This window comes from Bos grunniens, chromosome X (assembly GCF_055505025.1).
Source record: "Bos grunniens cultivar Pamir isolate PY7600 chromosome X, Bosgru_T2T1.0, whole genome shotgun sequence".
Classification (NCBI taxonomy): Eukaryota; Metazoa; Chordata; class Mammalia; order Artiodactyla; family Bovidae; genus Bos; species Bos grunniens.
The window spans coordinates 107,926,989-107,941,334 of record NC_141194.1 but is presented as its reverse complement, the minus strand read 5'-3'; the positions used below and the strand labels follow the sequence as shown (position 1 = coordinate 107,941,334).

At 37.6% G+C, this 14,346-nt stretch overlaps 1 protein-coding gene across 11 annotated transcripts in view; it reads right to left on the bottom strand.

The window, feature by feature from the left end:
• VAMP7 (vesicle associated membrane protein 7) overlaps positions 1–14,346 on the bottom strand; it is a 91,592-nt gene that overhangs the window by 42,832 nt on the left and 34,414 nt on the right. For 8 of the 11 annotated variants that reach the window (XM_086385927.1, XM_086385935.1, XM_086385926.1 and 5 more), the window contains one exon: positions 10,388–10,478. The exons of the other annotated variants lie outside the window; for them this stretch is intronic. In XM_086385927.1, coding sequence (XP_086242053.1) covers positions 10,388–10,478 — 91 coding nt within the window. The remainder of the gene's footprint in view (positions 1–10,387; positions 10,479–14,346) is intronic. 11 annotated transcript variants of the gene reach the window in all.

The following is a 14,346-nucleotide window of genomic DNA, read 5'->3' as shown; positions in this document are numbered from 1 at the left end:
TAAGTTAAATAAGCAGAATGACAATGTACAGCCTTGATGTACTCCTTTTCCTATTTGGAACCAGTCTGTTGTTCCATGTCCAGTTCTAACTGTTGCTTCCTGACCTGCATATAGGTTTCTCAAGAAGCAAGTCAGGTGGTCTGGTATTCCGATCTCTTTCAGAATTTTCCACAGATTATTGTGATCCACACAGTCAAAGGCTTTGGCATAGTCAGAAAAACAGAAATATATGTTTTTCTGGAACTCTCTTGCTTTTTCCATGATCCAGCGGATGTTGGCAATCAGTTGAAGTAAGAAATAGATTTAAGGGACTAGATCTGATAGATAGAGTGCATGATGAACTATGGACAGAAGTTCATGACATTGTACAGGAGACAGGAATCAAGACCATCCCCAAGGAAAAGAAATGCAAAAAAGCAAAATGGCTCTCTGGGGAGGCCTTAAAAATAGCTGTGAAGAGAAGAGAAGTGAAAAGCAAAGGAGAAAAGGAAAGATATAAGCATCTGAGTGCATATTTCCAAAGAATAGCAAGGGGAGATAAGAAAGCCTTCTTCAGTGATCAATGCAAAGAAATAGAGGAAAACAATAGAATGGGAAAGACTAGAGATCTCTTCAAGAAAGTTAGAGATACCAAGGGAACATTTCATGCAAAGATGGGCTCGATAAAGGACAGAAATGGTATGGACCTAACAGAAGCAGAAGATATTAAGAAGAGTTGGCAACAATACACAGAAGAACTGTACAAAAAAGAACTTCATGACCTAGATAATCACGATGGTGTGATCACTCAGCTAGAGCCAGATATCCTGCAATGTGAAGTCAAGTGGGTCTTAGAAAGCATCACTACGAACAAAGCTAGTGAAGGTGATGGAATTCCAGTTGAGCTATTTCAAATCCTGGAAGATGATGCTGTGAAAGTGCTGCACTCAATATGCCAGCAAATTCGGAAAACTCAGCAGTGGCCACAGGACTGGAAAAGGTCAGTTTTCAATGCCATTCTCCCAAATCTCCCCACCCTCTCCCTCTCCCACAGAGTCCATAAGACTGATCTATACATCAGTGTCTCTTTTGCTGTCTCATACACAGGGTTATTGTTACCATCTTTCTAAATTGAGGGAGGGTATGGGGATGGAGGAGGGCGAAGGTTCAGGATGGGGAACACAGGTATACCTGTGGCGGAATCATTTCGATATTTGGCAAAACTAATACAATATTGTAAAGTTTAAAAATAAAATAAAATTTTAAAAAAAGGTCAGTTTTCATTCCAATCCCAAAGAAAGGCAATGCCAAAGAATGCTCAAACTACTGCACAATTGCACTCATCTCACACACTAGTAAATTAATGCTCAAAATTCTCCTAAAACCTGAAAAAGGATGCCACAAAAAAGAAAACTACAGGCCAATATCACTGATGAACACAGATGCAAAAATCCTTAACAAAATTCTAGCAAACAGAATCCAACAACATATTAAAAATATCATATATCATGACCAGGTGGGCTCTATCCCAGGGATGCAAGGATTCTTCAATATCTGCAAATCAATCAATGTAATATACCACATTAACAAATTGAAAGATAAAAACCATATGATTATCTCAGTAGATGCAGAGAAAGCCTTTGACAAAATTCACCATCCATTTATGATTAAAAAAAAACCCTCCAGAAAGTAGGAATAGAAGGAACATACCTAATGAAAGCTATATATGACAAACCCGCAGCAAACATTATCCTCAATGGTGAAAAATGGAAAGCATTTCCCCTAAAGTCAGGAACAAGACAAGGGTGCCCACTCTCACCACTACTATTCAACATAGTTTTGGAAGTTTTCGCCACAGCAATCAGAGCAGAAAAATAAATAAAAGGAATCAAAATTGGAAAAGAAGAAGTAAAACTTGCACTGTTTGCAGATGACATGATCTCTACATAGAAAACCCTAAAGACTCCACCAGAAAATTACTAGAGCTAATCAATGAATATAGTACAGTTGCAGGATATAAAATCAACACACAGAAATCCCTTGCATTCCTATACACTAACAATGAGAAAATAGAAAGAGAAATTAAGGAAACAATTGCATTCACCATTGCAACAAAAAGAATAAAATACTTAGGAATATATCTACCTAAAGAAAGTAAAGACCTATATATAGAAAACTATAAAACACTGGTGAAAGAAATCTAAGAGGACACTAATATATGGAGAAATATACCATGTTCATGGATCGCAAGAATCAATATAGTGAAAATGAGTATACTACCCAAAGCAATCTATAGATTCAATGCAATCCCTATCAAGCTACCAATGGTATTTTTCACAGAGCTAGAACAAGTAATTTCACAATTTGTGTGGAAATACAAAAAAGTTCGAATAGCCAAAGCAATCTTGAGAAAGAAGAATGGAACTGGAGAATCAACCTGCCTGACTTCAGGCTCTACTACAACACCACAGTCATCAAGATAGTATGGTACTGGCTCAAAAAGAGAAATATAGATCAATGGAACAAAATAGAAAGCCCAGAGATAAATCCACACACCTATTGACACCTTATCTTTGACAAAGGAAGCAAGAATATACAATGGAGAAAAGACAATCTCTTTAACAAGTTGTGCTGGGAAAACAGGTCAACCACTTGTAAAAGAATGAAACTAGAACACTGTCTAACACTATACACAAAAATAAATTCAGAGTGGATTAAAGATCTAAACATAAGACTTAAAAGCTTCTGCACAACACAGGAAACTATAAGCAAGGTGAAAAGACAGCCTTCAGAATGGGAGAAAATAATAGCAAATGAAGCAACTGACAAAGAATTAATCTCAGAAATATATAAGCAACTCCTGCAGCTCAATTCCAGAAAAATAAATGACCCTATCAAAAAGTGGGACAAAGAACTAAACAGACATTTCCCAAAGAAGACATACAGATGCTCATCATCACTCATTATCAGAGAAATGCAAATCAAAACCACTATGAGGTACCATTTCACACCAGTCAGAATGGCTGCGATCCAAAAGTCTACAAGCAATAAATGCTGGAGAGGGTGTGGAGAAAAGGGAACCCTCTTACACTGTTGGTGGGAATGCAAACTAGTATAGGCACTATGGAGAACAGTGTGGAGATTCCTTAATAAAAAACTGGAAATAGAACTGCCATATGACGCATCAATCCCACTGCTGGGCATACATACTGGGGAAACCAGAATTGAAAGAGACACATGTACCCCAATGTTCATCGCAGCACTGTTTGTAATAGCCAGGAATGGAAACAACCTAGATCTCCATCAGCAGACGAATGGATAAGAAAGCTGTGGTACATATACACAATGGAGTATTACTCTGCCATTAAAAAGAATACATTTGAATCAGTTCTAATGAGGTGCATGAAACTGGAGCTTATTATACAGAGTAAAGTAAGCCAGAAAGAAAAACACCAATACACTATACTAACGCATATATATGGAATTTAGAAATATGATAAGGAAAACCCTGTATGTGAGACAGCAAAAGAGACACAGATGTATAGAACAGTCTTTTGGACTCTGTGGGAGAGGGTGAGGGCAGGATGTTATGGGAGAATGGCACTGAAACATGCAAATTATCATATGTGAAACGAATCGCAGGTCCAGGTTCGATGCATGATACAGGGTGCTCGGGGCTAGTGCACTGGGATGATCCAGAGGGATGGTACGAGGAGGGAAGAGGGAGGGAGGTTTGGGATGGGGAACACATGTACACCCATGGCGGATCCATGTCAATGTATGGCAAAACCAATACAATATTGTAAAGTAAATAAATAAAACTGAAAAAAAATTCAGTTTAAACAAATTTAAAAAAAAAACAAGGAAGTAAAGATCTGTGTGCTCCAAGACTTTGATGAAAGAAATTAAAGAAGATACAAACTAATGGAAATATATCCTATGTCCATGGATCAGAAAAATTAATAGCTAAAATGTTCATATTAGCCAAAGTCACCTACAGATTCAATGCAATCTCCATCAAAATTCTAATGGCATTTTTGACAGAAATAGAAAAAAAAAATCCTAACGTGTACAGAACTAAAAAAGATCCCAAATAGCCAAAGAAATCCTGAGAAAGAAGAACAAGGGCAGAGGCATTACACTTCCTGGTTTCAAGCTACACTAATAAAGCTATAGTAATTAAAACAGTATTCCTGGCAAAAATAGATACATGGACCAAAGGAACAAAATTTGCAAGACCAGAAATAAACCCCCATGCATATGGTCAACTAAGATTTGAGAAGAGAATCAAGAATACTCAATGGGGAAAGGATAACCTCTTCAAAAAATGGTGTTCAGAAAACCACATGGATAACCACATGCAGAAACTGGAAATTGGACCCCAATATACATCACTCAAAAATTAATTTGAAATGGATAAAAGACTTAAACATAAGACCTCAAGCCAATAAACACCTAGAAGAAAATATAGGAAGAAAGTTCTTGACACTGGTCTTTGCAATGATACTTAGGATACCAAAAGCACAAGCGATGAAAGCAAAATCTGTAAGTTGGACTACATCAAATTAAAAAGCTTCTGGACAGGAAAAGTAACAATCGACAAAATGAAAAGGTAACCTATAGAATGGGAGAAAACATTTACAAACCACATACTGGATAAGGGTTTATCATCCAAAATATAAAAGGAATTAATACAACTCAATAACAAAAAAAAAAATCTGATTTAAAAATAGGCAGAGGAACTGAACAGAATTTTTCCAAAGAAGATATACAAATGGGCAGGCAGCAGGTACATTAAAAATGCTCAACATCACAAATCAATAGGAACATGCAAATAAAAACCACAATGAGTTATCAACCTTATACCACTTAGAATGGCTAACAAGAAGAAGATAAGACATAAGTATTGATGAGCATATGAAGTAAAGGGGAAGCCTTATGCACTGCTGGCGGGAATATAAATTGGTTCAATCACTACTAAAAACAGCATGGAGTTTCCTTAAGAAATTAAAACTATAACTAACACATATATCTAGCAACTGCATTTCTGGGTATCTATCTAAAGGAAATGAAAGCAGGATATTGAAAGGATATCTGTACTCCCATGTTTAGTGCAGCATTATTCACAACAGTCTAGATATGTAAATCAACTAAGTGCCCATCAATGGATGAATAGATAAAGAAGGCATGGTGCCTATATATAATGGAATATTACTGAGCCATGAGAAAGATGGAAGTCCTGTCATTTGCAATAGGGATGAATCTTGAGGGCACCATGCTTAGTAAGTTAAGTTAGTCAAAGAAAGACAAATATTGTATGATGTTACTCATATGTGGAATCTAAAAATGTAAACCTTGCTGAACCAGAATGGTGAATACCAAGACTGGGGGGAAAAGGAATTGGAGCGATGCTGTGAAAGGGTATAAATTTGCAACTAGAAAATTAATAAATTCTGGAAATCTAATGTACAGCATACTAATCATCGTCAATCAGATCAGATCAGATCAGTCGCTCAGTCGTGTCCAACTCTTTGCGACCCCATGAATCGCAGCACGCCAGGCCTCCCTGTCCATCACCAACTCTTGGACTTCACCCAGACTCATGTCCATCGAGTCGGTGATGCCATCCAGCCATCTCATCCTCTGCCGTCCCCTTCTCCTCCTGCCCCCAATCCTTCCCAGCATCAGAGTCTTTTCCAATGAGTCAACTCTTCTCATGAGGTGGCCAAAATACTGGAATTTCAGCTTTAGCATCATTCCTTCCAAAGAAATCCCAGGGCTGATCTCCTTCAGAATGGACTGGTTGGATCTCCTTGCAGTCCAAGGGACTCTCAAGAGTCTTCTCCAACACCACAATTTAAAAGCATCAATTCTTCGGCGCTCAGCCTTCCTCACAGTCCAACTCTCACATCCATACATGACCACAGGAAAAACCATAGCCTTGACTAGACGGACCTTTGTTGGCAAAGTAATGTCTCTGCTTTTGAATATGCTATCTAGGTTGGTCATAACTTTCCTTCCAAGGAGTAAGCGTATTTTAATTTCATGGCTGTAGTCACCATCTGCAGTGATTTTGGAGTCCCAGAAAATAAAGTCTGACACTGTTTCCACTGTTTCCCCATCTATTTCCCATGAAGTGATGGGACCGGATGCCATGATCTTCGTTTTCTGAATGTTGAGCTTTAAGCCAACTTTTTCACTCTCCACTTTCACTTTCATCAAGAGGCTTTTCAGTTCCTCCTCACTTTCTGCCATAAGGGTGGTGTCATCCGCATATCTGAGGTTATCGTCAATAATACTGTATTATATACTTCAAAATCACTAAGGCCATGCTTTATATAACTCCATTTATATAAAATGTCAAGAACAGGCAAATACATGTACACAGAAAGGAGATTAATTGCTGCTTAGGTCTGGAGGTTGAAGAGAAAAGAGGAGTGACTGTAAATGGGCACAGGATTTCTTTTGGGGATAATGAAAATGTTCTAAAATTGATCGTGATGATTGTCACACAACTCTGGATATAGTAAAAACAGTTGGATTGTATAGTTTAAAAGGATGAATTGTATGGTACATGAATTGCATTTCAATAAAGCTGCTAAAAAAATCAAAGGGAGAAGATTAGATATGTTTTTCCTACATTTTAAATTTGTTATTTCTATAATTCTAAAAATAAGTCATTTAAGAGGAGTTGATTAAAAAGGTTCATTTTCTAGAAACATTACGCATCTGCAATAAATAATATTTCAGCAGTTGACTGCTTCCACTTTCAAGCAAAATAAATATACTTGGTGACCAAAAAGAGAGAAAAATATTAGTAGTTTTTCACTAGGTTCTCTAGTCTGCATCTAGACATACAATCAAAATTAATATTAATGAAAGAAAATCCCTTCAAATAACCGAGACATACATATTAAGAAATGTAAAAATGTTTCTGCCTTTTGATTATTAATCTCATTTCTGGGAATTAATCTCAACAAGACAAGAAAAATAAGCATGATGCTCAGTTGTTAAGTTGTGTCAGACTCTTTGCAACCTCATGGACTGTAGGCCACCAGGCTCCTCTGTCTATGGGATCTGCCAGGCAAGAATACTGAAGTGGGTTCCCATTCCTCCTCCGGGGAATCTTCCCAACCCAGGGATTGAATCCCTGTCTCCTGAACCTACTGCATTTACAGGCAGATTCTTTACCCCTGTTCCACCTGAGAAGCCCAAGAAAAAATAATAGGCATAAAAATATTTATAACAGTACTTACTATAACAGAAACTTCTCAATCAGTGCTACATAAGAGTGTCTGCTACTGCTCAACTAAGTCTCCAAACACACTGTTTAGTCAAATTGATTTCATACCAAGATGTTCTCAATGAAGGAAGCACACCATTGACTTATATTCTCGAGCAAGCTGCTTAAATTCTGAGTAATACTGCTCTAAATAACCGAAGTGTCCAACAGAAGGACACAATTGGCAAACTGTGATATAACTCAAAGAAATACTGTACAAGCATAAAACAGACTAACAACTAATAATAATTCAGCTCTTACTATGTGTCAAGCACTGTACGAAGTGTTTTATATATATATATTACCATTTTTATCCTGGTAAACTTAGGTTTTATTATCTCCTTTTCTTTTGCAGATAAAGGTCAGAAAGGTTAGAGGGTTGATGAAGGCCTACCAGAAGGTAGGAAGTGAAATAAGGATTCAAACTCAGGCATATATGACTCCAAATCTCGATTACTATATTACAGTGCCTCCATAAAACTGAATATAAAATATGACTTTCAACTATGTAAACATATGAATAAAAATTTAAAGTAAAGTAAATGGAAATAAACTTTAGGATGGTGAGACAGTAAATTTTTTAAAACATCTTTTCATTACTTTCAAGTATTCTAATAGTGTAAAAGTAAATTCAAAATTATAAGTGGACATTTATAAAATGACATCGAAGGTAAACATTTTATAAAGCATTTATGTACCAATTTTTGTTCAATTTTATAAAAGAATTTATTGTATGTAAGACATTCCTCTTACAAGATATATTTAAGAGTGGTTCTATAACTTGAGTATGCATTAGAATCCTTTGGAGGGCTTGTGAAAACACAGATTTCCCACTCTAAGAGTTTCTGATTCAGTTGGCTTGGGGTGGGGCCTGAAAATTTGCATTTCTAACAGGTTCCCAGAGGATGGGATTAATTTCTGGGTTGTCTCTGGCCAGTCATTCTGACTCAGAGTCCTTCCCAGTAGTGCATACATTGCTCAGCCAAGATGGATGCCAGCGAGAAGGATTCTAGGAGGTGGTTGGACACATGCTGTCACCTTTCCCAAACTCTTCCAACTGGTGGTGGTTTATTAGTTCCGTGTTCCTTACCAGGACCTCCTGTTGTAAAACAACTCATGCAAACAGTTACTATGGTGCCTGGCCAGGGTGGGCAGTTTCAGTCAATGTGTTTCCCCTAACAGAAAGGAAGTGGGAAGATGGTGGCCAGTTGTAGAGTCCAGCCACAAAGAGCAGAGGGAGAGAGATGAGATGGCACTGGAGGCAGAGCCTGAAACAAAAAAAAACCCAAGGAAGAGCCTGAAGCTTTGGGAGCCATTTTATCTCACTGTTCACCTCAGTTCATTTAAAAATTTTATTTTAGAGAGGCAATTTTAGGGAGACTCCTAATAATCTTGGGAAGCCCCAAAATACCAAATGAAATAAGCATTCCACTCAGGTCTGGAAATTTTTGAGCTATTGTAATTAAATCTGGCTTTATGGAAATTAAGTTTGAGAATTTCAAAAGTTCCCCATTGGCCATTGGTATTCTAAATTGCCTTTGGGCAAGTCAGTCCATTTAGTTAGAAGACACATGAGCAAGGACCATTGCTTTTAAACATAAATCAGCTGGAATCCTGTTGGGGGGAGCACCTTCAAAATATTTAGATAACTGGGATCTCAATTATTAGTGGTTTTCCCTAGAGTTTAAAAAATGATTTTAAACAGCTCAAACATTTTACTATTCAAACAGCTCAATTCAAACTGCTTGCAAGTTAATCACAATCAATTCTAAGGAAACAGCTTGGTCCTGGGGAAGTCAGGTGAAACGCTTCTTAAAGCCAGTTTCCAGCTGAAAAACCTGGTACATGAAGCCAAAAAAGGTCCGTCTAGTCAAAACTATGGTTTTTCCAGTAGTCATGTATGGATGTGAGAGTTGGACCATAAAGAAGGCACAGCACTGAAGAATTGATGTTTTTGAAGTGTGGTGTTGGAGAAGACTCTTGAGAGTCCCTTGGACTGCAAGGAGATCCAACCAGTCCATCCTAAAGGAAATCAGTCCTGAATATTCAGTGGAAGGACTGATGCTGAAGCTGAAACTCCAATACTTTGGCCCCCTGATGCAAAGAACTGAATCAATAGAAAAGACCCTGATGCTGGGAAAGATTGAAGGAGTGAGGAGAAGGGGATGACAGAGGATAAGGTGGTTGGATGGCATCACCAACTCGATGGACATGAGTTTGAGTAAGCTCCAGGAGTTGAGGACAGACAGGGAAGCCTGGCGTATTGCGGTCCGTGGGGTCACAAAGATTCAGACATGACTGAGCTACTGAACTGAACTGAACCCAGAGGATGCTGATGCTGCTAGCCCAAGAACTACAATGTGAAAACTGGAGCTAGTAAAAATTAACATCATCCTAAATCTAAATACCATCATTATAATCAATCAAAAAATAAACTTGATGTATTTTCTTGGATTATTTTAATGTGCTATATAGGTTCTTGACAAAACACAGGCCAATGAAATTTATGTCACAGTTCATTCTCTTGAAGAATAGAACAGTCAGTTTTTTGATCCAATTACCTCTTTCAGTCAAGAGTAACAAACTTTACAAGGAGGTCAAAGAGTTATACTCTAAGTATCTATACTGATAATATCAACTATCTGGGTATTTCTAACCCAAATTGACTGAATTATTCTGAATTGAAACTATTTAAGAGTCTTAGACATAAGTCTTGCTAAGTAAACTAATGTATTTATTTTTTTAAAACATCTTTACAGAATTTGTTACAACATTGATTCTGGTTTATGCTTTGGTTTTTTGGTCTCAAGCCATGTGGGATCTCAGCTCCGCAAACAAGGGTTGAACCCTCATCCATTGCATTGGAAGAAGTCTTAACTACTGGACCTCCAGGGAAGTCCCTAAACTAACCAATTTAGAATGAAGAAAGTCATAAATGCTAAAAAGAAACCATTCATACAGCAGGCAGTATTAAGGTAAGAAATATCCACAACTCAGCTGACAATTACCTTCCAATATTAAGAATAAAGAAGTGCTATTTCAGTTTCTCTAGAATGATCTGACCCCAATCAAGTAATCTAATATCATTTTTGCCCACATACATGCAGAGTATGTCATGAAACATACCTATATTTCTGACCATGATTCCTTTAAGTTCATCCACTTGGGCTTGAGTCTCCATCACTTTATCTAGGCCCTTATTCTCAGAGTGATGCTTCTATAAAAAAAATATGATTTAACTTATGATACCCAGATATTATTCACAATACGAAAACAAAGAGAAGAGGAATGACACTGAGGAAAGCTACAACATAGGTACAAAAGAGATGTCACTTCATTCAAAAATTGTTACCAGACCTAGGGAAAAAATATACAAAAGCATAAAATTTGCTACCATATGAAATATAAGTGTTATAAAAATATCACCTTATTTCAAATGAAATAAAGCTAAGTATATCAAATACACATCTGAGATTCCTGGGCAGAAGTAGGGTGTTATATAATCTGTGTTCAGACAAGGAAGAAAGGAGAAAAGACTGTAGTTGAGGCAGAAGTAACAGGTTAGGGAAAAGGTACTCTTAATCTTTTCTTATTTCTTGGGTGTGATGAGGTAGGGACTGGCCTAGCTTCTGGGCATCTATTTTTGTATCTGTTGGGATAAGAGTATGCATGCTATTTTCACTGGCTTATTATAGGATCTAAAAATGTAAGACACTGATGAGAGTATATATTTTGAAGTTATTATCTATAGCAAATAATTGTGGACTTAAAATACAATATTCCAGTCACTTCACTGTGCTAAGTGCTTCAAATATGGGATATTATTTAAACCATGCAAAAACTCTATGAAGATACCATTATTTTTATTTCCATTTATAGACAAGATTCTGGCACAGATTTGTTTAGAGGTTCACACACATATCTGGAGCTAAAGATAAACTGGCTAAATTGAAAGTTTTACTGCCAGCTGAACCAAATACCTTTTTTCCCCTTATGATGTGAACTCTTAGGATTTACTCTCAATGACATTCATATATAACATAAAGCACTGTTAATTATATTTATCATGTTGTCCACTATATCCCTAGTATTTATTTATCTTATAACTGGAAGTTTGTACTTTGTGACCACTTTTATCCAATCATCCCTCACCACAACCCTAGCTCTCTGATCTCTTTTTCTATGAGTCTGCTTTGAGATTATGAGTTTGTTATGAGAGTTTGTTAGTTTCTGTTGCACAACACATTGCTGTTCAGTCACTAAGTCGTGTCTGACCCTTTGAGATCCCATGGACTGCAGCACGCCAGGTTCCCCTGTCCTTCACTATCTCCAAGAGTTTGTTCAAACTCATGTCCATTGAGTAGGTGTTGCTATCCAATGATCTCATCTTCTGTCGCCCCTTCTCCTTTGCCTTCAGTCTAACCCAGCATCAGGGTCTTCCGTTGCGTTGCCTGTTTGCATCAGGTATCCAAAGTACTGGAGCTTCAGCTTCAGCTTCAGCATCAGTCCTTCCAATGAACATTTAGGGTTGATATCCTTTAGGACTGACGTGTTTGATCTCCTTGCTGTCCAAGGGACTCTCAAGTCTTCTCAGCACCTAAGCATCAGTTCTTTGGCACTCAACTGTCTTCATGCTGTACTTAGTCGCTCAGTCATGTCTGATTCTTTGAGACCCCATGGACTACAGCCTGCCAGACTCCTCTGTCCATAGTGACTCTCCAGGCAAGAATACTGGAGTGGGTTGCCATGCCTTCCTACAGGGGCTCTTCCTAACCCAGGGATCGAACCCAGGTCTCCCGCATTGCAGGCAGATTGTTTACTGTCTGAGCCACCAGGGAAGCCCCAATTTTCTTTCTGGTCCAACTCTAACATCCGTACATGACTAGTGGGAAAACCATAGCTTTGACTAGATGGATTGTGTCAGAAAAGTGATATCTCTGCTTTTTAATACACTGTTTAGGTTTGTCATAGCTTTTCTTCCATGGAGCAAGCATCTTTTAATTTCATGGCTGGAGTCACTGTCTGTAGTGATTTTGGAGCCCAAGAAAATAAAATTTGTTACTGATTCCACTTCCCCCCATCTATTTCGCATGAAATGACAGGACTAGATGTCATGATCTTTATTTTTTGAATGCTGAGTTTTAAGCCAGCTTTTTCACTCTCCTCTTTCACTTTCATCAAGAGGCTCTTTAGTTCTTCTTCACTTCCTGCCATTAGGGTGGTATCATCTGCAATATCCGAGGTTTTTGATATTTCTCCCAGCAATCTTGCTTCCATCTTGTGATTCATCTAGCCCAGCATTTCACATGATGTAGTCTTCATGTAAGTAAAATAATCAGAGTGACAATATACAGCCTTGACATACTCCCTTCCCAGTTTGGAACCAGTTCATTGCTCCATGTCTGGTTCTAACTGTTGCTTCTTGACCTGCATACAGGTTTCTTAGGAGACAGTTAAGGTGGTTTGGTATTCCCATCTCTTTAAGAATTTTCCAGTTTCTTGTGATCCACACAGGCAAAGGCTTTTAGCACAGTCAATGATGCAGAATTTTTTCTGAAATTCTCTTGCTTTTTCTATGATACAACAGATGTTGGCAATTTGATCTCTGGTTCCTCTGTATTTTCTAAATTCAGCTTGTACATATGGAAGCTCTTGGTTCATGTATTATTGAAGCCTAGTTTGAAGGTTTTTGAGCATTACCTCGCTAGCATGTGAAATGAGTGCAACTGTGCGACAGTTTAAACATTCTTTGCGATTGGAATGAAAACTGATGTTTTCCAGTCCTATGGCCACTGCTGAATTTTCCAAATGTGCTGGCATATTGAGTGCAGCACTTTAACAGCATCATCTTTTAGGATTTGAAATAGCTCAGCTGGAATTCCACCACCTCCACTAGCTTTGTTCATAGTGATGTTTCCTAAGGCCCACTTGACTTCACATTACAGGATATCTGGCTCTAGGTGAGTGATCACAACATCGTGGTTATCCAGGTCATTAAGACCTTTTTTTGTACAGTTCTTCTGTGTATTATTGAAACCTCTTAATATCCTCTGCTTCCGTTAGATCCATACCATTTGTCCTTTACTGTGCCCATCTTTGCATGTAATGTTCCCTTGGTGGCTCTAGTTTTCTTGAAGATATCTCTAGTCTTTCCTGTTCTATTGTTTTCTTCTATTTCTTTGCATTGTTCACTTAAGAAGCCTTTCTTACCTTTCCTTGGTATTCTTTGGAACTCAGTATTTCTATACATTTCAAAATGATCACAAACAGTAAGCTTAGTTATCATATGTCAAAATCCAAAGACATTATATAGTTACAACTATATACTCACAATGGCATATTTCATACCTGTGACTCTTTTACATTGCAACTTGAATTGTGTAACTCAGACTCCTTCACCTATTTCTGTCCTACCCCCAACATTTTCCCTCTGGCAATCATATATTTCTTCTCTGTATCTGTATCTCTGTTAGTGTTTTATTATGTTTCTTTTTTTGATTCTACATATAAGTGAAATCATACAGTATCTATGTCTTTCTCTGACTTTTTTTCACTTAGCAAGACATCCTCTAGATCCATCAATGTTGCTGCAAGTGACAAGATTTCCTTCTTTTTTATGGCTGAGTAATACTCGTGTGTGTGTGTGTGTGTATATACATATCACATCTTCTTTATCCATTTATCTATTGATGCACATTTAGGTTGTTTCCATATCTTGGCTATTGTAAATAATGCTTCAATGAACATAGGGGTGCATGTGCCTTTTCTAATTAGTGTTTCTGTTTTCTTCAGATAAATACCCAAGAGCAGAACTGCTGGTAATACGGTAGTTCTATTTTTAATTTTTGGAGGAATCTCCATATTGTTTTCCATAGTGGCCACACCAATTTACACTCCCATCAACAGTATAGCAGGGTTCCTTTTTCTCTACATCCTCACCAACATTTGTTAACTTCTTGCCTTTTGGACAACAGCCATTCTGACAAGTGTGAGATAATATCTCTCACTGTGGTTTTGATTTGCTTTTCCTTGACAAATAGTGATATTGTGTATCTTTTTTCATGTGCCTGTTGGCCATCTGTCTG